The 26,430-nt window shown below is 41.2% G+C and overlaps 1 protein-coding gene across 32 annotated transcripts in view; it reads right to left on the bottom strand.

Moving 5' to 3' along the window:
• The window catches only part of Cadps (calcium-dependent secretion activator 1), a 537,366-nt gene that overhangs the window by 50,538 nt on the left and 460,398 nt on the right, over nucleotides 1–26,430 (bottom strand). For 20 of the 32 annotated variants that reach the window (XM_069317990.1, XM_069317986.1, XM_069317987.1 and 17 more), the window contains 3 exons: nucleotides 15,037–15,228; nucleotides 11,729–11,887; nucleotides 7,618–7,743 (listed from right to left, as the gene is read on the bottom strand). In XM_069317990.1, coding sequence (XP_069174091.1) covers nucleotides 7,618–7,743; nucleotides 11,729–11,887; nucleotides 15,037–15,228 — 477 coding nt within the window. Of the gene's footprint in view, nucleotides 1–7,617; nucleotides 7,744–11,728; nucleotides 11,888–15,036; nucleotides 15,229–26,430 lie in introns of those variants that run through there. The other 12 variants (XM_069317985.1, XM_069317995.1, XM_069318001.1 and 9 more) reach the window with 2 other exon arrangements.

Genomic DNA, 26,430 nt, shown 5'->3' on the forward strand with positions numbered 1-26,430 from the left:
ATTTCAGGTTTATTAAACAATGTAGATTTTATACAAAATTTTAAAATATCCTGAGTTACTTTACAATTTATTGATATATTTTACTTTTGTTTTATTAGTTTTATAAAACTGTAGTATCAATATAGCTATAGGTTAAGTAGTAATTGTAATTAAGAAGCAATAAAATTATTATCTTCAAAAACTAAGATGGTTAGGTGAGGTTGTAGTTTTCTATTCAGTTTTTCAGGTAAACTCAAATATTCACAATATATTTGACAGTACGATTTAATACTAATTGAAAATAAGTACAATTCCTAACTGCCATGAATAGTACATAATTGCACTTATTTGTCTCCTTACATTTACCACCCCATTTTTGGAGGACGGGCTGCGGAAAAGCTATCCATAGTACTACTGAGCCTATGAGGGGTTTGCCAGGGCCTGCAGGGTGAATGAGCCCTGTAGGAAGCCCAGACATTTCAAATGCTACGCTGATAACTCTTGAATGGAACAGGCAACCCTGGCCACCCAGAGCCAACAGAAAAGTCAAGGGGGCAGCAAGGGGGGTCAACCACACAATCACCCTAGGCAAAGCCTAATAAGGTAAAACAGAAGAACTCCAAAGCACAAAATGACAAAGTGAAAAAACCAGCGTTGAATGTAATGAAATGCCATTTTCTGGTCGAGACCTGGAGGCTTCCCGGAGCTATCGAGGCTGATATGGATATATTAGACTTTGGCATCAGTCGATATGAATAAAGTTCTAGGCCTACCAAGGACCATGAGCCAGAACCTGGCCCCCCTCAGAGAGGCACGAGGAACAATGGCCTATAGAAATGTACATGTGGTAATGGAGCATTCTATGTCTGCCATCGACCAGGTCAGGCACCCAGAAAGGTAAGCATAAAAAAAAACCTAGTCACACGACCTCTGCTATTCACATCAGCCAAAGAACTGAAGGGTGGATCGCTGGCATGAGGGTCTGGGGCTCCCCCTTTCCCCTCCCGGGAAGGGGGGGGGGGGGGTGATGTGCAGAGAAATGCCGCGGTGACGAGGTGACGTCATGCTCGTTTGTTCATTTTCATTTGGGGGAGTTTTGTCCATTCGTTTAACTTTTAGTAGTACTTTCAAATAAAATAGGGGATTGTTTTGGGATGCTGATCTTTCTGGGTGCCTGACTCAGTTGATGGCAGACATAAAATGCTCCATAACCACATGTGCATTTCTATAGGCCATATAGAAAAGAGAAGTATCTCGTGCCTCTCTGAGGGGGCCGGGTTCTGGCTCGTTGTCTCCAAGAGGCCTAGAATTCCATTCACATTGACTAATGCCAAAGTCTAAAATATCCATATCAGCTTGGATAGTTCTGGGGAACAGACATGGCTCCCCCCAGAAAAGAAATATAAAAACAAAAAAAGCCCAGAACCTCTAGGTCTAAACTGTGGAGAACGAGCATCCAGGGGAAAACTTTTGCGTGCCATTAGGTATAAAACAGGACTTGCAAACCTCAGTGCACCCCACCAGCCAAAATCACTGCCAATCTGAGGAAAGATAGACAGCCCAAGACCACCAGAATACCTGAAGTGCAAGGACCACCCCAAGTGCGGAGGCCTCCTATAGGAAGTGCATCCTGAACTCCCCAGGGAAGATAATCCTTACTGTGCAAGGGTAGCATCGGGAAGAAAACCCTGAGCACATGCAGTTTCAAGCACATTAAACTTCTTTCTTACACTATGCAAATATGCTAAAAATGTGCAAAATAAATAAATAACTGATTATTTTGCCTTGATAGTGTCATAGAAGATCCTGACTGTGATCGATTATATACACAGTTCAGATATTAGAGAAGACAATGCTGGTTATGATGTTCAATGCAGGAGGAAGACATTCACAGCACACAGCCGTGGTTTCGAGCATCTACACATCATGAAATGTGATCTCATGTTCCTTTAGAAAATAAACTTGTGGAAGATGATTCATATTCATGATTTAGTGATGGGAATCTGATCATAATAGCAGTGTTGTGGCTAGATTTAGTGATGTGCATAGAATAACGGAGGCATTTTGCTGTGTCAGGTTACATTCTCTGCTGATGGCCTGTAACACTAATCTGTGCTTGGATTTCTTTTCACTCTCACCAGAGCTGCTTAACAATTTGTTATGGTGCATAAAAATGAAGATATATATGAATATGTGATTTTTGTATATAGTGTAATAACAGCAAAAACTATGTTTTATTGTGCACAGCCAAAGTAAGTCACATTAAACTTTTTTCCCCATCAGGGAATGCATTTTAACAATATTAAAAGGAAAAAATTAGAATTTTTTTCTATGCACTTGGGGGATGTCAGGTATAAACTGTGATGCAATGCTGGGGTTAATACTGTATATTGCTTAACCACTGCACTACTCTGCATTAAAATATGACACCACCAAGGTGTGCCAAAAATAAATTCTTTCCAAAAAATTATTTTCTCTTATTATACTGTATTGCTAAAATGCAGTCTCTGATTATAGGAAACTAAAAAAAATATTATTTGACATACATTAGCTGTGATAGAGTTTGGAATTTGAGCAAATTATGGGCGCTGAGCGATTGAGCACTGAAGGCACTAGGCCCCACCACCAGTAGGCAACTGCCGCCCCGGCAGTTGCCGCGAATATAATGTTTTACAATTTTGTTGATGTTTCTCATTCACTTCTTCTCTTTTTCTTTTGCTGTAATATTATTCAAAAGTGTGTAATTTGTGGAATTTATATAGTTCAATGTGTTGAACATCTATATTCTCAAAATTATGGGGCTCATATATGTGACATATATATTATATTATACAATCAAACAATGTTTTTGCTGTTATTATACTACATACACACACACATTGTATATACCTATCTACATATGTGTTCACCATAACGAACCACTAAGTTGATATGGTGAACCCAAAAAACAAGAGTGGACTGCCACAACCAGCCAGCCCTCCTTCACTCCTTCAACACCTAACTTGCCAACATCACTCCTCCCACAATACTGTTGTGGTTTTATTACACTATGTACACACACGTTATATATAAGTATCTACATGTTTTATTCACCATAACTGTACAACTAAGCTGGTAAGTGTCCAAACAACATAGTGGCAACAAAACACTGCATGTAAAGTCACACAGCTCTCTAATTCTCACCACAGTCATCTATTATCTCATCTCTAATTCTCACCACAATCCTGCTATTATCAGAATTTTTCATTAAATCCTGTAAATGAATATTTTTCCATAAGTTTATTTTGAAAAGGAACATAAGAAGTCGTCTGAAGATTCTTAGATGGACGAAATAATGACAGTGCGCTGTGGCTAGTGTTGTGAACATCTTGAACAGCATTGATTCACTGATATCTGAACATTGTATAAAGTCTTTATCACAGAAAGGCTTTTCTGTAATACTATCATGACTAAATAATACCAGTTACATATATATTTTGACATGTTTAGGTGATGCTATGGTCACAAGCAGAACAGCAGTGCTGTTACCTTATGCTGCATGCGCCAGCCTTGGTTGCTCACTCAGAACTAAGGCTCTCACACCCGGGAATGTTGCCCATGATTTTTTTTTATATGGTGTCTGTTTACGAAAGCCCTGAGGAAGATGATGTGAACCCTGTGTAGCCGCGGGAGTTTTGAATACTATGCTATACCTACGAGAGCCTCAAGGCACGTTGCACAGTGCAGTGATTAACCCTTAAATGGCGCATGGCTATATACAATACAATACAATACAATACAATTTTATTTAGGTAAGGTACATACATACAATAAATTTTTACAAGGATTGGTTGACTTATAGGTAGAGCTAGTACATACAATGCCTAAAGCCACTATTACGCAAAGCGTTTCAGGCATGATAAACTTAAATGACAAGCTTAATACTAATTGAGCATAATGAGTAGAATGAAAACAAGAAATGAAAACATAGATGAAAAAGCAGCACAAATACAATTATGTCGACAAACAGCGCTCTTTAAAGAAAAAACAGACATTGGTTGACAATAGAAGGGTAAGGTAGGTTACAGGGAATTTATTAGGTATAGCTTCGCTTTTAACTTAAATATATATAACTTAAATATACAACTTAATATATATAGGTTATAACTTAAATATACCATTTGACACCCACAGGCGCATACAAAAAAAAAAAAAAATTCTTCCTAATCTGTTAATTTGTGTTCACTGATCATGGGAAAAATAATAAAAAAATCGTAAGTGGCATATATTGCCCGCTATAGGGCGGGGAAGTCTGGCAAAAAACAGGCGCTGGCTCAGCATGCGTCCCAGGCGGTCTGTTGCTTTCCAGCTGTCAGGCCGGAGTTGCCAGAAAGAGATAATTACCTAATTATTTCAATGTCTCTTGATTGATTTTTTGTATTTTTTTTGCTGTAATATTATTCAATAGTGTGTAGTGTAATATATTTATAGAATAAAATGAGTGAATCATCGCTGTACTCAAAAATATGGTGTGCATATTTTTTATTCAATTATGTTCATCAAACAGTGAACAAATACTTTGTCGGCTATTACACTATATACACAGGTTATATATAAGTATCTGCATGTTTTGTTCACCATAACGAACCACTGAGTTGCTATTATAAGTCAAAAAGTAACGAGAAGTGACTGCCGTGTACCAGCCAGCCACTCACTCCCTCCCTCAAGTTACCTGACTCACCCACATTCTCCTCCCACAATACTGTTTTTGCTTTTATTCACTATATACAGACGCTATATATAAGGATCTACATTCATGTTCACCATAACGAACCACTAAGTTGGTATGCTAGAGTGGCAGTGGCAGTGGCAACCAGTGGCAGCCCGCCACTGGCTGCCACTCCCTCCCTCCCTCACCTCACCTGACATGCCACCATTCTCTACCCACCATACTGTTTTTGCTTTTATATACAGACGTTATATATAAGTATTTACATGTTTTGTTCACCATAACTGTACATCTAAGCTTGTATGGTGAGTAAAGGTACAAAGACGTAGGACCTCACACAGTCAGCTGATAGCTGCCGCCCTCAAGGCCAGACACACTAATATTTCTCCTCCAACAATACTGTTTGTGGTGTTATTACGCTATATACACACACATTATATATAAATATCTACCTGTTTTATTCACCATACTTGTACAAGTAAACTGGTATGGTGCCCAAAGACCATCGTGGTCATCAGTAAACAACATGATAAATCGTGCAGACGACGCCACTGCCCTCACCAAAATGGCGGCTCCCAACCTACTCCTCTTGCTGTTTATACTCTCTATACACACGTTTATATATAAGTATCTACATTTGTGTTCACCATAGCAAACCACTAAGCTGGTATGGTGAGTGCAGTCAATAAAAGGTGGCCACACACAGTCAGAAGACAACGCCACCATCCTCCCTCCCACAGCATTACTCCTCCCTCCATGGAGCACAGCGCTAAATATCACCACAATCTTGCTATTATCAGAACCCTGGTCAGTTTTATCACAGTCAGTGGTCTTCTCTAATAATATCATCGCTACATAATAACATGAACAAGTATATTTTGGCATTTTTAGGTGACGCTGTGGTCACAAGCTGAACAGCAGTGCTGTGAGCTCATGCTGCGTGCATCAGGCTTGGTAGCTCACTCAATACTGAGGCCCCTAACACCCGGGAATTTGGGCCACGATTTAAAAAAAAAAATGGCGTCTGTTTACAAGAGCCCTGATGAAGGTGTGGTGAACCCAGTGTATCCGTGGGCCGTTTAAATCTTGCATAGTATTCCAAAGCATCACATGATGCGATGCGCAATTTACTGCAAGTCAGCCCAAGCATCATATGATGCGATGCGCAATTTAAGGGTTAAGGAAGCAATCATCAACTAAGTCTAAAAGTTTTATAAAAATTAAATTTTCCAAAAGATGTCTGCAAAATCAAAAGAAATGGAATGCTCAGCTTAGATGTGTATTCTTTCAGAACCCAAGGTGAAACTCCATCTGGGCCAACTGCCTTGTTTCTTCCTAGCTTCTCCTGTAATTTTTCTACTTCATCTCAAGACACCTCAACTTTGGCAGCAGGATGCTGCTTCTAGAAACTTTCCTTTTTAAAACTGTTCATAGCCCAGTCGATAGTGCTATGACTTCACACGTGTGGGGTCCATGGTTCGAGACCCATACAGCCCAGATGTGTGTGTATGTATGTATGTATGTATGTATGTATGTATGTATATATATATATATATATATATATATATATATATATATATATATATATATATATATATATATATATATATATATATATATATATATATATATATATATATATATATATATATATATATATATATATACAGTGGTATCTCGGAATGCGAGTGTCCCTGTATGCGAGTTTTTCGGAAGACGAGCAGGATTTACTCCAAAAATATGTCTCGGAAGGCGAGGGTTACCTCGGGACGCGAGTTTGTTGATACGTGTACAGGCCGACTGGCGCGTGGTGGCATGGTGATCGCGCCTCAGTTTACCAGTGTCTCGTGTCCAGTGACTATCCCACCTGAATTCTTCACAAGGATTTACAGTTTTTTATCGGTTTTTTGGCCATTTGAGCATAAAAGTTGTCATTATATATCTTGCCATGGGTCTCAAAAAAGCCATTGGTAAGGTTCAACCTAAGAAAATAGCTGTGAGTAGAGGCAGTAGAGGATGTCCCTTCTTGATTAAGAAAATGTGTGAAGTATGGGAAGAACTGCAAAGTTTTGTTGAAAAAACTCACCCAGATAAAGCTGTAGCAGGCCGTTGCATTGACCTTTTAAATGATAATGTGATGTCTTACTACAGACAAGTGTTAAAATGTAGGGAAAAACAAGTGTCATTAGACAAATTCTTAGTAAAACAAGCAAGTCCTAGTGGTATGCAGGCAAAATGTGCCAGAGTGTGCATACCAGTGAAGTCCTCACTGCCTGATGTGATAATGGAAGGGGACTCCCCTTCCAAACAGTAACTCCTCTCTTCCTCCCACCTCCTCACCATCTTCCATACGCCTACAGCATTCAACAGCAAGGTAAGTAATAACTTGAACATAGTTTTGCAGGTTTATTTAGATGAATTAGGTATAAAAATTTAGTTTGATGTGGGGTTTTTGGGGTAGTCAGGAACGGATTAATTCATTTCCCTTTATTTCTTATGGGGAAATTAGCTTCGGAATGCGAGTTTTCGGAATACGAGGCGTCTCCAGGAACCAATTAAACTCTTAAACTGAGGTATGCCTGTATGTATGTATGTATGTATGTATGTATATATATATATATATATATATATATATATATATATATATATATATATATATATATATATATATATATATATATATATATATAAAACACCTCTATGTATTCTATAGTGTTCTCTGAAATTAGCAGTGCTACATATCAGTGCAGTTAGCTACAGGGAGCTACTGAGGTCACCCCCACCCCTCACAAAAAGAGGTGCTTCATTACATTAAATGCTGGCTTTTGAGTGTGGGTCACTCCCGACATAGTCTAATAAAAGTTCGAGGATTGTACACACAGTAATTCATACAAATTACTTTAAATAGCATAAATAGTTTAGCAACTTACCTCAAAAAGGTTGAGAATCCAAAGTTCATCATTGACTTTTTGTCTGATCTGGTCCATGGAATTTCTTGCAAAGTTAATATATGCTTTTCCTAGTTCCTTTCCTGAACCACTCACATTCTGATGGTACTGAAAGATAGCACACAGACAGTCCAATAATAAACACAAACAAAACCTACAAAAACCTGACTACCCTTGGTGATACTGAAGAGAAATAAGGCAAATTAATTTGTTTGTACTCTTAACAACAAATACAAATAAAAATATGGTTGAAATCCACATGCAATAAAATTAAGAGGAAACAAAATATAAGTTGATAAACAGTGTATTATTACACTTTTATTACACCATTATAACATGAAAATTAACTCTATAAAATATATATGTATATATATATATATATATATATATATATATGAATGAAAACTCACACCCCAGAAGTGACTCGAACCCATACTCCCAGAAGCAACGCAACTGGTAACTACAGGGCGCCTTAATCCGCTTGACCATCACGGCCGTCAAAAGGAAGTGATAGCCGAGGCTATTTGAGCCACTTCCCCGACCAAAAACGCCTGGAAATCGAAATGCTTCTGGACGATATCCATAAGCTAGAAGACAACAAAAAAGTCATCACCACTGACACACTTCAAGCTGAACTACTTGCAGAAGCAGGGAAAAAACGAGGAACATATTCATCTACAATCTTAACCCCACGACTCAAAGAAGCAGCAAAACAACTAAAAAATCTGAAAGACGTAACAATAAGAAAAGCCGACAAAACAGCAGCATATGTATTGATTCCTACCCATGAATACATGAACAAAATTAGCGACATCCTAAGTGACGACTCCAAATTTCAACGAATCACGAGGAACCCCGTAGAAGACCTTAAGCAGAAAGTAAACAAAACAATTACAGCAATCAACGCAAAGAAAGATAGTGTGCATTTCAATAAACTTCAAGGCGACTATGGCTTAGGATATGCCTACGGCAATGTTAAGACGCATAAACCAGGTAACCCACTACGCCCTATAATCAGCCAAATACCAACCCCAACTTATCACCTGGCAAAGAAACTCAATGAACTCCTAACTCCATACACTCCAAGTAAGTTTAGTCTACAATCATCAGCAGATTTCCTAGAATTGATCAAATCTACCCAGCCCGATGGAATCATCGCTTCCCTGGACGTTGAATCCCTTTTTACCAACGTCCCAGTCGACACAACCATAGGAATGATACTGGACAGAGTATACAGAGACGAGAGCACCCCCAAATTAGACATACCTGAGCCACACTTGAAAAGTCTTCTCGAAGCATGTACAAAGGAAGCCCCTTTCATCAGTCCACAAGGAGACATGTATTTACAAATAGACGGAGTAGCAATGGGCTCCCCCTTAGGAGTTTTATTTGCTAATTTTTATATGGGAACCATCGAAGATAGGGTCTTCAGTAGCAGACAAAAACCAACTGTATACTGCCGTTATGTAGATGACATATTCGTAATAGTAAAAGACTCAGATGAACTAATTGACCTAAAAAGACACCTAGAGAGAGAGTCAGTACTCCGATTTACACATGAAAATAGTGAAAATAACAGTCTGCCATTCTTGGATGTACTAATAACAAAAACAGGAACCTCTTTAAGCACCAACGTATATACCAAGCCCACCAACATAGGATTATGCCTGAACGGTAGAAGTGAGTGCCCCCAAAGATACAAAGCCAGTGTTCTCAATGCTTATATTCGTCGAGCGCTTACCCACTGCTCTGAATGGAGCAACGTGAGTAGAGAGTTTGAAAGAGTAACTCAGGTATTGGTGAACAACGGATATAGCAACGCGGAAATAAACGCTGCTATAAGAAGACACTTGGACCGTTGGTATAATTCAGAACCTAGAACAGAAACCACAACACCCCCAATAAAATTATATTACAAATCAACCATGCACAGTGAACATATAAAAGAGGAAAGAATAATGAAAGAAATAATCCGTAAAGGAGTAAAAAGCACTACTCCTAACCAAAACATAAACCTGATAATATTCTACAAAACCAAGAAGACTTCCGAACTCCTTATCAAAAACAGTCCGAAGCCGACGGAGAACCCTCTACAGCAGTCAAGCGTTGTATACATGTACACTTGCCCCCACGAAGGATGTAACCTTCAATGTAAGTACATAGGTATGACGTCGACCAAGCTGACGAGGCGTTTGACATGCCATCTTCAATCTGGTGCCCCTAGGAATCACATGAGACAAGCCCATGACATTACTCTAACAAGAGAAATGTTGAACAAGAATACTTGCATAATAGACAAAACCCAAGATTCAAGAAGATTACAAATTCTTGAAGCAATTCACATAAGAATAGAGCGACCTACCATGAACACCCAAATCACGGAACTATTTACTCTACCCACCATGAGAGTAAGGACAAGACAAGAACATATCGATGCCAACACAGAAGACAATGTCCAACATAACAGGCCAATTACACTGGATTAATCTTTGTGTTTAGATAGGAGATGCCTCGTATGGGCCAATAAGCCTTCTGCAGCCCCTATGTTTATCCCTTATGTATCCCCCCATGTTTTTCACCTTCATTGTATTATCACCTGACCTAATGCGGGTACAAAATCAACTAGTATTGTAAGATCTGTTCACTTGAGAATGAACCATGGAGGTTCGAAACGTCGTGCAAATTATACAAATAAGTGTAATACACTCTATAGTAAATCACTTCTTTTCTTCACCTTAAAAGTACGAAAATGAGTTTTGGAGAACTCCTATTCCAATTAAGCCCTGATGCTAAGAAAATAGTTAGAGGGATAGAAGCCCTAAACCAGAAAATAATAAATATAGAATATGCGGTCATATTCAATGAAACATATATATATATATATATATATATATATATATATATATATATATATATATATATATATATATATATATATATATATATATATATATATATATATATATATATAAAAATATATTAGTATATTTTGGTAGCAGTCTTTCCTGTAGACATATATTATTAAATATGACCGAAAAAGTAAGATTAATAATTCATAGGAATGTGCCTAAATGCCAACAGCGACTGCCCATTATTAATATTAATATCAGATTGGAGGTTTGCTGTGTCCTCTACATTGTTTACTCATGAATATTTTAGTGTCATCTGCAAAGGATGATACAGAGCTATAATTTGTATGCTTGTCTGTCTGATATGAGGATGAGAAAAGATACTGGGACAAGCACAGTACTTTAACTTTGTTGAGTATTTCACAAAGCTGATGAATATTGTTTTGGGTTCTGTATATTAGAAAGTTAAAGATCATTCTCCCTGCTTTTCCAGTAATTCCTTTTGTGCACATTCTATGTACAATAACACTATGGTCACATTTGTTGAAAACTTTTGCAAAATCTGTGTATATTACATCAGCATTTTGCTTGTTTTACCTGGTATCTAAGGCCATGTAATAGAGGTTTACCAATTGTGAGAGGCAGAGGTGCCCTGTCCGAAAATTACGTTGCCCAGGGTTATGTATGCACTGTGATTCCATGTGTTTTGTGATCTTACTTCCTAGCACTCTTTTTTTTTTTTTTTAAGAATTTTTTGATGTGAAATATTTGCATGCTATTGGCTTATTAATTTTTGCCTCTGCATTACTACCTATTTTGTAAAGTGGCATGATCTCCACTGTTTCAGGTATGTCGGGGAATACAGCACTCTGCACTCTTATTGTGGAGCACTGGCAAGTGGGTACATATCTTGTTTTCTGTTTGTGTTTATTTGTGCCTTTCAGTTGCCTGTTTTGTCTTGCTCACCTTTCAGGTAGCTATTTCCTTGGTTAGAGTGATTTAGCATCCTCTGCTCTCTGCACCTCTGTGAGCGAATCAGATTTTGGCCTCTGGTTTATGGACGGCTATTAATGACTCGCAATGGCTTGATGCAATTTGATAGTTGTTGATCTATCTGGAATCTTTCCCAGAAATTAGCTGTGTACTGAAAATTCTGGTTATTTAGTATCCAATTTATTTTAACATTTTTGCTTTTCCCTTATTGTATTCACATATCTGGAGAAAATACTGACACCTGCACGTACCGTAAATGAAAGAATTGAGCCGATGAAACTTCCCTCATCATATCTGCTTAGTTTAGAGATGACAGACTCTAATACTGACAGAAGTTTAGCAACCATTCCTTGAGTCATAGAGCTACTAGTTCTCTCGATGAGGTCATCGATTTTGGTATGATATTGGTGCTGAAAAAAAATTGAAAGCATTTAAGGATACTGTAAATGGAAAAAAGAAACAAAATATAACATGAAAGAACTAAACACACTGGCAATATTTATAGGTCTGTAAAGATATTATCCCACATACAGTACTATAAATGTTTATCATTAAAATTTTAGGAAGTGATGAGTTATACATATTATATTGCTGGAGAAGCATACAAAATCTGTACAGAAACCTGAAACTGAAGCCTCTTCATCAGTGAATTCCACATCTCCAGCAACATTCATGCTTGTTAATCTTTAATAAATTTGCAAAAAAAATATTACCCAATTCCAAGCATTCTTATTAAATTTTTAGCAGGTTAATATAATTTTCAAAACCTCTCCACTAGGGACAGTTAATAAAGATAATCAGAATATATAGAATGTCATATGTAATGAAACTCTGCTTCCTGTGCGGCCTTCTTGGCAGCCCTGAGAGCTTATGGAACTGGTATGACAGAACCCTCTATTCATATTACTTCCCTTGAGATTTGCATGGCCTACTGGGAACCAGAAACAGAATCAGGTTACCTCAATGATAGAAAAGGGCTTACTTGTGGAAGAATTAGGCAGACGATCAGGATTTGCGAACGAGGAGCATCAGTGGCATATCACCTACATAAATGATCTACCAGTTGGTATACAGAATTATATGAACATGTTTGCTGATGATGCTAAGATAATAGGAAGGATAAGAAACTTAGATGATTGTCATGCCCTTTAAGAAGACCTGGACAAAATAAGTATATGGAGTACCACTTGGCAAATGGAATTTAATGTGAATAAATGCCATGTTATGGAATGTGGAATAGGAGAACATAGACCCCAAACAACCTATAAATTATGTGAGAAATCTTTAAAGAATTCTGATAAAGAAAGAGATCTAGGGGTGGTTCTAGATAGAAAACTATCACCTGAGGACCACAAAAAGAACATTGTGCGAGGAGCCTATGCCACACTTTCTAACTTCAGAATTGCTTTTAAATACATGGATGACGAAATACTAAAGAAATTGTTTACGACTTTTGTTAGGCCAAAGCTAGAATATGCAGCGTTTGTGTGGTGCCCATATCTTAAGAAGCACATCAACAAACTGGAGAAGGTGCAAAGACATGCTACTAAGTGGCTCCCAGAACTGAAGGGCAAGAGCTACGAGGAGAGGTTAGAGGCATTAAATATGCCAAAACTAGAAGACAGAAGAAAAAGAGGTGATATGATCACTACGTACAAAATAGTAACAGGAATTGATAAAAGTGATAGGGAAGATTTCCTGAGACCTGGAACTTCAAAAACAAGAGGTCATAGATTTAAACTAACTAAACAAAGATGCCAAAGAAATATAAGAAAATTCACTTTCTCAAACAGAGTGGTAGACGGTTGGAACAAGTTAAGTGAGAAGGTGGTGGAGACCAAAACTGTCAGTAGCTTCAAAGCATCATATGACAAAGAGTACTGGGTAGACGGGACACCACGAGCGTAGATCTCATCCTGTAACTACACTTAGGTAATTACTTAAGTAATTACCTGCCCATGTGTCACACAAGCACAGTGAGGATAAGTGACATTTATTATGTAACAAAAGGCCATAACACAGTTGGACTGCCAGAAACCTCAAGCCCAGATATTAGCCAATGGCATGTTTGTAACATAAGCCAGAGCTAACAAAAATTCTGTTTTGATGAACAAATCCTCAGAGGAAGGAGAAACACAAATTTGAGGGGAGACAAAATATATTAAAACCTAATCCAATGACAAAGTACATAGGTAAAAATTATTGATAGCAGGCTAGAGTAGGAAAATCAGGTGTTGCGTGTAATGAAATGCCCTTTTCTGGTGGGCTCCTAGTAGTTTATCTAACATATGCACTGGCTAACTAAGCCTTAAACCCTGACACCAGGCTTCTGAGACCCAGAACCAGAATCCTGAGCTCAGTGATTGACCCAAAACTAGGTAAAAATTTACCAGAGAGCATAGGAACAAGAAAACAAGTGACTGCTCAAATGGAAAAATGTTTCCTCAGTAAACATGACAAATGATTGTTTCCATGGGAATAAACATCCTAACTATCAGGCACCTGACCCCCACCTGGTGACAACCCAGGTCACCCTCACTACACTGTCAGTAGGACATATTATGGAAAGGTAGATGGGACAAACCTCATTTACAACTAGACTTGTGTGAATTCCAAGAATGCTACTATGTAGAAGACAATGTAGAAAATGGAAAAACAATAATCACTGGACTGACTGGTGCACCAGAATCCTCGCCTACTTCAGAATTGCTTTTAAATACGTGAATGGTAAAATATTAAATAAATTGTTCACAACTTTGTGAGACCATAATTGGAATATACAGTTGTTGTATAGTGCCCATATCTCAAGAAGCACATCAATTATCTAGAAAAGGTCTAAATACATGCTCCTAATTGCATCTAGAACTGGAAAACATGAGCTATGAGGAAAGACTAGAGGTGTTAAATATGCCAAATCTAGAAGAAAGAAGGAAAAAAGTGGGATTTGATTACTGCATACAAAATAGTAAAATGAATTGACAAAGAGGAATTCCTGAAGCCTGCATCTTCAAGAACAAGGTCATAGATTCAAGCTAAGGAAACAAAGGTGCCCCCAAAAATATTAGAAAGTCCTTCTTTGCAAGCAGAGTGGTAGACGGTTGGAACAAGTTAAGGAAGAAGGCGGTGGATGCCAAAACCATCACTGGTTTCAAAGTGTCATATGACAAAGAGTACTGGGAAAATGGGACACCATGAACATAGCTCTCATCCTGTAACTACATTTGGGTAATTACCCCAACTAGGAGTGAGAACTTTCCTGTCTGAGAAAAGAATAGGGAAGAAAAGGTGAACAGCTAGGAAAGAACAACATTTGGGAAGAGCATCTTGGGCAATTGTGGTAAACAATGCAGCAAAAGAAAAACTGGGAGCCACTGAACCAAACGTGGAGCATAACTACCAAGAAGAACTCCTGAACCATACATGACCTGAGGACCTCCATCAATAAGCCCCAACCCCATCTATACAACCTTAGTCATATCAAGTTCATATCTTCATATGAACATATCATATGGTTCATATCTTGTGGTTCCTATAAAAAGTATTAATAAAAAACACTCACCACATCAACTCCATCGACGGCACAAAGTTTGAAAGACTGATTCTTGGCATCAAGAATAACATTGACCATGGCACACATTTCAGATGGGAGCACATAATCTGTTGAGACAAAACCAGTGCCTTTTTTAAGCCACTGCTGAAATGCCTGGTCTGTCCGAGTAATACATGACTCGATCATGTCACATGCCATCAACTGTTGGGCAAAATTTTTTAATATTAATAAATACATATTAATTAGTAAAAAAATATATATTTTTTGTCATTATTCAAATAACATTCAAAATTTAATTCAGCAAAAAACTAGCGTTGAATGTAATGAAACGCCATTTTCTGGGTGAGTCCCGGAGACTCCCCAGTGCTATCCAGGCTGAATGGATATGTAAAACTTTCTGGAATCAGTCAATGTGCATGGAGTTCTTGCCTACTGGGGACCATGTGCCAGAACCTGGCCCCCCTCAAGAAAGGCACAAGGAGTAATGGCCTATAGAAATACCCGTGTGGTTGGGAACATTCTATGTCTGCCATCGACTTGATCTGGCACCCAGAAAGGTTGGCGCCTCAAAATAAACCCCTATTCTGGTGAAACTATTGCTACCGAAAGCCGAACAAGTGGACAGAACTTCCCCAAACGAAAATTAGCAAATGAGCATGACGTCATCATGTCGCCGAATCGCTGTCTGCGCAACCCCTCCTTCTCGGGAGGAGTAAGGAAGAGCCCCAGACCCCTATGCCAGCAATCCATCCTTCAGTTTTTAGGCTGGACGTCAAAATATTCGAAAACACTGCCGACCGGAGGGTGGGAGGGATGCCGGGGAGCCTCTGGGACTCGTCTAGAAAATGGCGTTTCCTTACATTCAACGCTGGTTTTCTGGGGAAAGCCTCGTTGGCTCCTCAGAGCTAACCACCCAAAAACAAGGAAAACAGGGACTTACCTGGGTGGCGGTCAATCCTCGCTCCTTAACGCGAAGCAGAGACAACTGGCTGCAACCGCCGACCCAATGCAACGCAGGCCCTACGAAGTCCAGAGACATTGACAAGGTAGCGAGCGGCCAGGACCCTGTTTGACCTCCAAAAACCCTGGACCAGAATAGCAATCCAAGACATGTTGCCAAAGACGGCAGCCAAATCAGCAAACTTATGCACGTCGTGGGCACGAGGATAGACTCCAGGCTGGCTAGCCTGGAGTCTATCTCCAGGCTAGCTAGCCTTAATAATCCTGCGGACGACCTCCAGGCTGGCTAGCCTTAATAATCCTGCGGACGACCTGGGAGACCCGAGCTCTGGAACAGGGAAGAATGGAAATCGGATCAACCCACAGCCCATCCAAGGCCACCAAAGCTGTGGCCCACAAATAATGGTGGAGAGCTGCAACAGGACACAAACTATGATGCACTCCCAGCCTGACCAATCAAGCATCAAATACCCAAGGAGTCCTCCAGAAAGCAGCAGTCTCATTCTTTGCCAGGAAAGAAGGAGACGGCTGCAACCGAACAACCGTACCACCAGGACCACAAGAGCAGAAACCCCTGTGCCGGAGGAGAGCATGAAGCTCCCCAACCTGACCCCCAGAGGTCAATGCCAACAGGAAAAGAGCATTGGAAAAACAATCCTGAACCGAAGGGGGCCACCACAAACCGAGGAGAAGAGAGGAAAGAGAGCACCCGGTCAAAGGACCAGGAGGGCTCAGGTGATACACAAAGTGAAACAACGCACGAGACAACTTGTGGAATGGAGCAGACATAACATCAATACTGAACGTAAGCTGGAGTGGCTCCTCCAGCGCCGCACAATAGGAGGCGACAGTATTCGGCATGAGATGACGGTCCTGAAACAACAACAACAACAAGGACAAAACAACCCTATCAGAGACCGAATTACACCTACGCAGTAATAGGAAAAACTGGAAGGACCGCCAGGAAACCTCATACTGCCACCAAGACGGAGCACGCAGATGGGAGACTAACAATGAAGCCACCTGCGCCCCACACAAATGGTGATAGACTCGAGTCAGAAAGACCAGATGCGAAGACTTGAAGAGAAGAGCGAACCAGCCTTGTAACGGGCAGGACCGATCTCCTGAAAGAGGCGGAACCACAGGAAGACCCTCGGGTTCGGACTCCAAGCAGCGCCTGAAACCAAGGCTGGGCCGGCCACCAAGGGGCCAAGAGAACTACTCTTCCCTGGTAAGTCTCCAAGCTAGCCAGGACTTGGAGCAACAGCTGAACTGGGGGGGGGGGGGGAGGAAGAGGTACATGTAACCCCACCTCGCCCAGTCCTGCCTGAAGGCATCGACTCTGACGGCCTCGCAGTCAGGAAAGGGCGCCGTGTATACCCGGAGATGCTGACACAGAGAGATCCACTTACTGAAGCCTGAACACCCGGCAGAGGCAATGGAACAAGTCGGCGTCGATCGTCCATTCCATGGACAGGGGAATGAACCAGGACAGGCCGTCTGCCAGGACACTGGTCACCCACCAGATGAGTCACCCAAAGAGACCAGCTCCAAAGAGCCAAGGACTGAATCAAACCCCAACGGTTCAGGCAATGAACCACCTGGGAACAGTCCGAATGAAGCCAGACCATCAATCCGCAAGAGACCCGAATCCTCTGGAGCGACATCCACGCAGCCACGAACTCCCGCACCATGCTGTGAGCCTGACAGGGACGGAACCCACTGCCCCTGGTCGGCCTGGTCAGCACTGGTCACAAAGCCCCAGCCCCTACGGGATAAAAGACTCCTTTGCCATGACAGTAGTCAAAACTCTAGCCTTGAATATAATGAAATGCCTCTTACTGGAATGGGGGGAAGGAATGAAATTCTTGGTGTTTCCTGTTGTTGGTCACACTGAAATAGCTCAATACATGTAAGTCACACCAGCTCTTGCAACTTCTTAAAATTCTACTGTAAACCAGAGGCCAAAAACTAACAACTGCAAGGTTCACAGAAAGTAAATAAAGATTGGAGCAAATGATCCAACCAGTAGTTAGGTAATACACCTCCTAGGAACAGCTGACCACCACTAGATAGCAATACAAACAAGAGTGTCAACAAAACAAAATACGACAACCAATCCACCCAGTAGTCCGGTCACAACCCCACAAGTTACCACTTCCCACCCAGCACCAATAAAGCTGCTAGCTCCCATGACAACAAACCCTCAGTTATGAACCAAACAAATGCTCACCAATGCACTAGGCAAAGAGGGAGGGCCCAAGGAGCTACCAAGGTGCCATCCCAAACCAGAAAGAAGCATTTTATTGCATTAAAAGCAGGTTTTCTGGGGGCCAAACAATAGCTCCTTGTTGCTAAAAAAAAAAAAAAAAAAAAAAAAAAAAAAAAACAGAAAAAGCTAAAATGGGATCCACCAGGAGCATAAGGAAAACAGAAGACATGTCTGAAAAGTAATAATAATTTATATTTAACCCCTAAACTGCTCTGGGCTATTTGGCCTTCAACATACACAGGCGTAAAAAAAAAATATTGTTTTATAAAAGCGTTCGTTTGTGTTTCAAGTTCATGGGAAAAATAATAAAAAATCATGGCTGGCATATTTTGGCCGCAATAGAGTGGGGAAGTCTGGCAAAAAAAAACAGCGTTGAATGTAATGAAATGCCATTTTCTGGGCGAGACCCGGAGGTTCCCCGGAGCTATACTGGGCTGATGTGCATATATTAGACCGTCGTAACAGTCAATCGATGGAGTTCTAGGACTACCGGACACCAGTGCCAAAACCTGGCCCCCCTCAAGAAGAGGGACAAGGAGCAATGGCCTAAAGACACCCTTGTGTAATTGGACACAGCCTTTGTCTACCATCTACCAGGTCAGGCACCCAGAAAGGTAGGAATTCCAAAACAAACTACTGCTGGTCAAAAATTGCAAACCAAAAGTCGAACTAGAAAGCAGAACTCCCCAATCAAAAACAAGCAAACAAGCATGACGTCACCACAGCTGCCACACATCCGTCTGTACAACCCCCCCAGCCCTTGTCCCCCTCCCGGGGAGTGACGTCGTGCTTGTTTGCTTGTTTTTTCTTGCTTGATGGAGGTATTATATAATATATATATATATATATATATATATATATATATATATATATATATATATATATATATATATATATATATATATATATATATATATATATATATAATAAATTTTATATATATATATGTGTGTGTGTATATATATGACTGAAAACTCCACACCCCAAAAGTGACTCGAACCCGGGACAGCCAGGAGCACAATCCAACTGGTGTACATGATACTTTAACCACTCAACCATCCGTGACCGTACAAAAGACGATGTTAGCCGAGGCTATTTCACCGTCCCGACGGCACTTAGTAGTAATCTTCAGCATAGTTATTTCATCAAGTCACTTCACTTTGTGGGGTCACGTGAGCAACATGAATGCAATATATGGTTAGGGATCATTCAAGCTTGTTTGCATCTATATATATACATACTATATATGCAATTGACGATCACGAAACACTGATCATTTGTATGCGGAAAATCCACAGAGAAATGGAAAAGAGAGATGAACGTTATGGCCGATCTGGGCCAAAACATACTACTGTATAACTATATATATATATATATATATATATATATATATATATATATATATATATATATATATATATATATATATATATATATATATATATATATATATATGGTACCTCGGTTTGAGAGTTTAATTCGTTCCTGGAGACAGCTCGTATTCCGAAGCTAATTTCCCCATAAGAAATAATGGGAAATGAATTAATCTGTTCCTGACTACCCCAAAAACCCCCCTTCAAACTAAATTTTATACCTAATTCATCTAAATAAACCTACAAAACCATGTTCAAGTTATTACTTACCTTGCTGTTGGCGTATGGAAGATGGTGAGGAGCAGGGAGGAGAAGAGGTTTTACTGTTTGGAAAGGGAGTCCCCTGCCATTATAACATCAGGCAGTGAGGACTTCACTGGTGTGCACACTCTGGCACGTTTTGCCTGCATACCACTAAGACTTGCTTGTCTTACTAAGAATCTGTCTAAAGACACTTGTTTTTCCTTACATTTTAACACTTGTTTGTAGTAAGACATTACATTGTCATTTAAAAGGTCAATGCAACGGCCTGCTACAGCTTTATCTGGGTGAGTTTTTTCAACAAAACTTTGCAATTCTTCCCTTACTTCACACATTTTCTTAACACTTTAGTGTTATCACGGCACTCAAGAGCATTACCACTTTGTATGTTGAGGTCGCACAGCAGACTTGCTCACGAGTCACGAGAAAAATATTTCTATAAACTCTATTTGTTAAGCGATCGACTTTGGGATAGTTTGAAAATGTCCACCATGAAATTTCCGTTTTCTCTAATAGCTGCATAGCCTATTTGGGAGAACGGCAAAGCATTGCACCATCGAGGTAAGACCATTGTATTGTTGACACGCCAAGTGTAATCGACGTAGTTATTTATTTGGTGCCAGTCTAACGCATCCTTGTGTGACATTTTATACTTATGTTCTTATAGAACATTCCATTGCGAACACATTGGTACAAAAATGAAATACGTAAATCGAAAATTAATGTCAGGACAATGAAAAGAGTATACACTTTTCAGTGTTGCCACTCGATCGCCCGAAATGCCGCACTATTTTCTTAGGTTAAACCTTACCACTGGCTTTCTTGGGACCCATGGCGAGATATATAATAACCTTTATGGTCAAATGACCAAAAATCCAACAAAACACTGAAAATCCGGGTGAAGAATTGACATGGGATAGTCACTGGGTGCGAGGCACTGGTAAACTGAGGGGTGAGAGGCGACGAGCGCCGTACCATCACGCGCCGGTCGCGTATCAACAAACTCGCCTTCCGAGACACATTTTCCGAGGAAATCCTGTTCGTATTCCGAAAAGCTCGTATATATATATATATATATATATATATATATATATATATATATATATATATATATATATATATATACAGAGCACCACTTGGTTTCCGAACCCCTTGGGGACGAGACCCGTCGGTTAACATGTAAGTTCGTATACGAGAAATAGAGGGGAAAAAATAAACTAGAAATGTAAAAAGAAATTTTTCCGAAAAAATTTACGAAAAAACTCTAGGGGAAAAAATCGACAGGTTCATAGCGTAAATGCGACTGTGTTTTGTTTGTACTCACCAATAAGTGAAGTCCTGATCCGCTTTATAAAAGTCCTTAATTGTTCCTAACTGATTATTAAGACGTCTGGCAAACATCCTCTGGATGTTTCCTGCCAGCCTGCAGGCACATCCTGCCTAAAATATACGATGATGTACTGTACATTTAAGAAACAAATCTGGGTCACAGGTCTGTGGAGTGTGGTTAGGCTTACGGAGTCAGCCGGTCCCTCCCCCACCACCGATACACCTCCCCCTCTCCCCCCACCCCAAACCCATACACACACACACACACTCAAAGGTCACGTGGTTCATGGTTCACTTCAACACCCATATATCGCTTCCTGCCTGCCTGCCTCCTTCCCAGCCTGCAAGCCTGCCTGCCTGCCTGCCTCCTTCCCAGCCTGCAAGCCTGCCTGCCTGCCTGCCTCCTTCCCAGCCTGCCTGCCTGCCTGCCTCCTTCCCAGCCTGCAAGCCTGCCTGCCTGCCTGCCTCCTTCCCAGCCTGCAAGCCTGCCTGCCTGCCTGCCTCCTTCCCAGCCTGCAAGCCTGCCTGCCTCCTTCCCAGCCTGCAAGCCTGCCTGCCTCCTTCCCAGCCTGCAAGCCTGCCTGCCTGCCTGCCTCCTTCCCAGCCTGCAAGCCTGCCTGTCTGCCTGCCTCCTTCCCAGCCTGCAAGCCTGCCTGCCTGCCTGCCTCCTTCCCAGCCTGCAAGCCTGCCTGCCTCCTTCCCAGCTTGCAAGCCTGCCTGCCTCCTTCCCAGCCTGCAAGCCTGCCTGCCTCCTTCCCAGCCTGCCTGCCTGCCTGCCTCCTTCCCAGCCTGCCAGCCTGCTTCCTTTCCAGCCAGCCTGCCTCCCTCCCTGCCATCATGCTAACGGGTAGTGTGTGTTAGGCTTATCTTCGGGAATGAGCCGGTCTCGCTCCCACCACCAACAAACCACCCGCCCCCCTACATCCCATCTCTCAAGGTCACGCGGTTCAACCGCGTGACTACCACTCACTCCCTGCTGCGCCTGCCTGCCTGCCTGTGCCTGCCTGCCTGTGCCTGCCTGCCTGTGCCTGCCTGCCTGTGCCTGCCAGCCTGCCTTTCCCTCCCTAATTCTCACTACTTCCATCCCTTCCTGCCTACCTCCTAGCATCTCTCCCTACCTCCCCCTCCCTCTTAGCATCTCTCCCTACCTCCTAACATCTCTCCCTACCTCCCCCTCCCTCCTAGCATCTCTCTCTCCCCCTCTCTCACTGATTCTCCCCCCCCCCCTCATTCATACTGCCTCCCACCTAAACTCCATCGTCCATCCACCCACCAGTCAGCCATCACTGATGCAATGCGTGCATTTGGAGCCAACATGGTGCACAGATGTTTCTTGATTGTGCAGATATGTAAAACAAAAGCACAGAATGAACATTCCAGCCTTATGGCAATTCAAAATAATAGGAATAATAGGCCGTGAATCTGTGAAGTCACAGTGGGCAAACTGGACCATCTCCCACCCACCACAACAAACCGGCGTGACGCTTGGCGGACCCCTTCCTACCCGAACTTTGTTCGGGTAGCATGACTCCCCAACCCCAATCGGGAAACTGGAAGTTTCGGATAACTAAAGTTCGGAAACCAAGTGGTGCTCTGTATATATATATATATATATATATATATATAATTATATATATATATATATATACAGTGATACCTCAGCTTACGAATTTAATCCATTCCCAGAGATGGCTCTTAAACCAAAAATTCGTAAACTGAAGTGAATTTCCCCCTAAGAAATAACGGAAAATTTATTAATCCATTCCAGACTCCCCAAAAAATTAAATTCAAAGTAAATTTTATACATAATTCACCCAAACCTTCAGTACAAAGGTATGTACAAGTTATTACTTACCTTTACTGATGACTCCTGTTGACGAATGGAAGACGGTGAGAGGATGGGAGGGAGGAGGAGAGGTGTTACTGTTTGGAAGGGGAGTCCCCTTCCATTATAACATCATGCAGTGATGACTTCTCTGAGGTACGCTCTCTGGCACGTTTTGCCTCCATACCACTAGGACCTGCTTGTGGCTCACTGCTTGATTTTCTCTCTAGAAATCGATCCATTGAAGATTGGTTTTTCCTTCTTTGTAACACTTGTCTATAGTGAGGCATCACATTGTCATTGAAAAGGTTAATGCAATGGCCTACTACAGCTTTCTCTGGATGAGTCATTTCAACAAAAGTTTGCATTTCTTCCCACAATCTACACCACTTTTTAATTGTTGAGGAGGGGACATTCTCTACTACCTCCTCCCCTGAAGACATTTCCTCAGCTGCCTCTTGTTGCTGCTCATTGTGAAGGACTAGGAGTTCTTCGGTGGTCAGTTCTTCACTGTGTTCCTCCACTAACTCCTCCACATCAGCACCATCCAACTCCAAGTCCATTTCCCAGCCCAGAGTAACAATTTCCTCAACAATAGGCACTTCAGGTCCAGGCTCAAACCCCTCAAAGTCTAGTTCTGAAACACATTCTGGCCACAATTTTCTCCAGCCAGAGATCAGGGTTCTTTGAGTTACTTCTTGCCAGGCTTTGTCAATGGGGTTTAAAGCACTACAAAAGTTAAAATGTTTTTTCCAGAACTCTTTGAGGGTGAGGTTTGTGGCATCAGTCACTTCGAAACATTTCCAGAAAAGTGCCCTTTCATAAGGTTTCTTAAAATTGGATATAATTTTCTAGTCCATAGGCTGAATTAGAGGAGTGGTGTTAGTAGGAAGGAACTTTATTGTAACAAAATTAAATTTGTCCAACAATTCCTTTTCCAAGCTTGGAGGATGAGCAGGAGCAATGTCAAGGAGAAGCAGGAACTTGAGTGGCAAACTTTTCTCTTGCAGATATTTTTGTATGGAAGGGCAAACCACCTCATTCACCAACTCCATAAAAAAATAGCCTAGTCACCCATGCCTTATTATTAGCCCTCCACATCACACACATTTGGCTTTTCTGCACATTATATTTTTTGGAAACCCTTGTATTTTCAGAATGATACACAAGCATGGGTTTAACTTTCAAACTTCCACTCGCATTACCACACAGCACAAGAGTAAACCTATCTTTCATAGGCTTATGTCCAGGCAATGACGTCTCCTCCTGGGTAATACATGTTTTCTTAGGCAATCTTTTCCAGAATAGCCCTGTCTCGTTACAATTAACACTTTCGCCCATGACAACTCAGCATTGAGTCCTCCGTTAAATAGAGGGAAGTTCGGTAAGGACTCAGCATTGAGTCCTCCATTAAAATATTTGCCAAAAATATGGTTTTTATCCAATTTTGGGGGGACTGATTTTAAACTGCGTGCTGCACACCGCCTTTGGTAGGCCATGTGGCACCCAGGCGGCTCAGCCCACGCCGTAGGCCCACTGTTTACCCTCCACTGTTGTGACCGATGTCGCCTACCCTTGCGTCTCGAATGTGTGAACATTTCGGCTATTTTCCGGGGCTATATTTCTTATTGCTGCTTTAGATACTATCTGCGCTTACTCCACGATAAATAGTGATCATGAACAGAGCCATTCCAGGAAGAAATCAGCGAAAGAAATGCATCAGAAGGAGAAGCTAAGTAGTGTTCACCAGAAGTACAAGCGAATGAGACTCACAACCTCTAAGTTTCAGGCTGTATTTGATGATTTATCTGAGGTATCTAGTGACGAAAGTGTTGTTGAGACTGACACTGATGAAGTTAGTGAATGTATTGAAATGGAAACAGCAGAGGAAGATTTTAATAGTGATGGAAGTGAGGAGTCTGAGGTTGAGACTGCCACACGTGCAAGGCGAGGTACTGGGGCTCGTGCCAGAGCCAAACGTACCACACGTACCCCAACACCAACAGGTTCTGATGAAGGGTGGTGTAGTGACAATACCCTTTGTAGACAGTTTTACAGGAATACCAGGCTTGACTGTTCCTGTACCTAGCACTCCTTTGGGATTTATTCAACTATTTCTCACTCAAAGCTTGCTGAAATATATGACTTACGAAACTAATTTGTATGCTTCCCAAAGCAATGCACGTACTGGGACCAAGACAAACAAGAGATGGGAACCAATGACAGTGAAAGACATGGCACGATATTTGGGACTGACGATCTTGATGGATACTTGCCTGTTACCAAGAATTAGAATGTATGGGCAAACAGGTAGATTCTGGCATATACCAAGCCAGTCGGCCGAGCAGACAGCACGCTGGACTTGTGATCCTGTGGTCCTGGGTTCGATCCCAGGCGCCGGCGAGAAACTCTCTGTTTCTCGCCGGCAGAGTTTCTTTCACCCTATGCCCCTGTTACCTAGCAGTAAATAGGTACCTGGGTGTTAGTCAGCTGTCACGGGCTGCTTCCTGGGGGTGGAGGCCTGGTCAAGGACCGGGCCACGGGGGACACTAAAGCCCCGAAATCATCTCAAGATAACCTCAAGAAGATACCTTTATTGTATTGTATTTGCAATATTGTTCTTCAATTTGCCCTAATATGCATGTATCCATCTAAAGCATTCTATTAGAAAAATTTCCATATCAAAATGAGGGCTGTAACACGAAAATTGATGTTAGCAGCTGGAAAATATACTAAATTACTTTTATTTTTTTTTATTATTACACTCACAATTGTAAACATTTGTGAGTGTAGCTGGTTTGTTTCTGGGCGCTCCCTTGCGGGTAACACTTGGCCCATCTTCAACTTGTTGGCGGGTAGAGCATGTCCAGGTTTTTTATTTTATATGCATATACTCCTCTAGAGAATTCTATTGCAAACCCATTGATACCAAAATGAAAGACCTAGGACAAAAATTGAGGTGACCAAAGTGAAAAGAGTGTACACATTTTATCGCTGTTGCGCGCTCCCGGGTCACTCACTTGCACTTTCTCTGTTTACTGCGGGTGGTAAGCCGGGCTTTTGGAGTTTATATGCATTTAGTCCTAGAGAATTCTATTGCGAACACATTGATACCAAATTGAATATCTTAGGACGAGAATTGAGGTGACAAAGTTGAAAAAGTATACACTTTTCAGAATTATCGTGTGCTCCCGTGGAATGTCCAAACCCACCCGGGTTAGTGGGGAGGTCGTGCACCCAGAGCGCGAAAGTGTTAAACACTTGTTTTGGTAGGTATCCCTCACTATCTATAAAATCTTTAAATTCACCAACAAATCTTTCAGCAGCTGATTTGTCTGAGCTGGCAGCCTCCCCATGCCTCTCAACACTATGAATATCACATC

The sequence above is a fragment of the Procambarus clarkii genome, chromosome 89 (genome assembly GCF_040958095.1).
Source record: "Procambarus clarkii isolate CNS0578487 chromosome 89, FALCON_Pclarkii_2.0, whole genome shotgun sequence".
In the NCBI taxonomy this organism is placed as follows: Eukaryota; Metazoa; Arthropoda; class Malacostraca; order Decapoda; family Cambaridae; genus Procambarus; species Procambarus clarkii.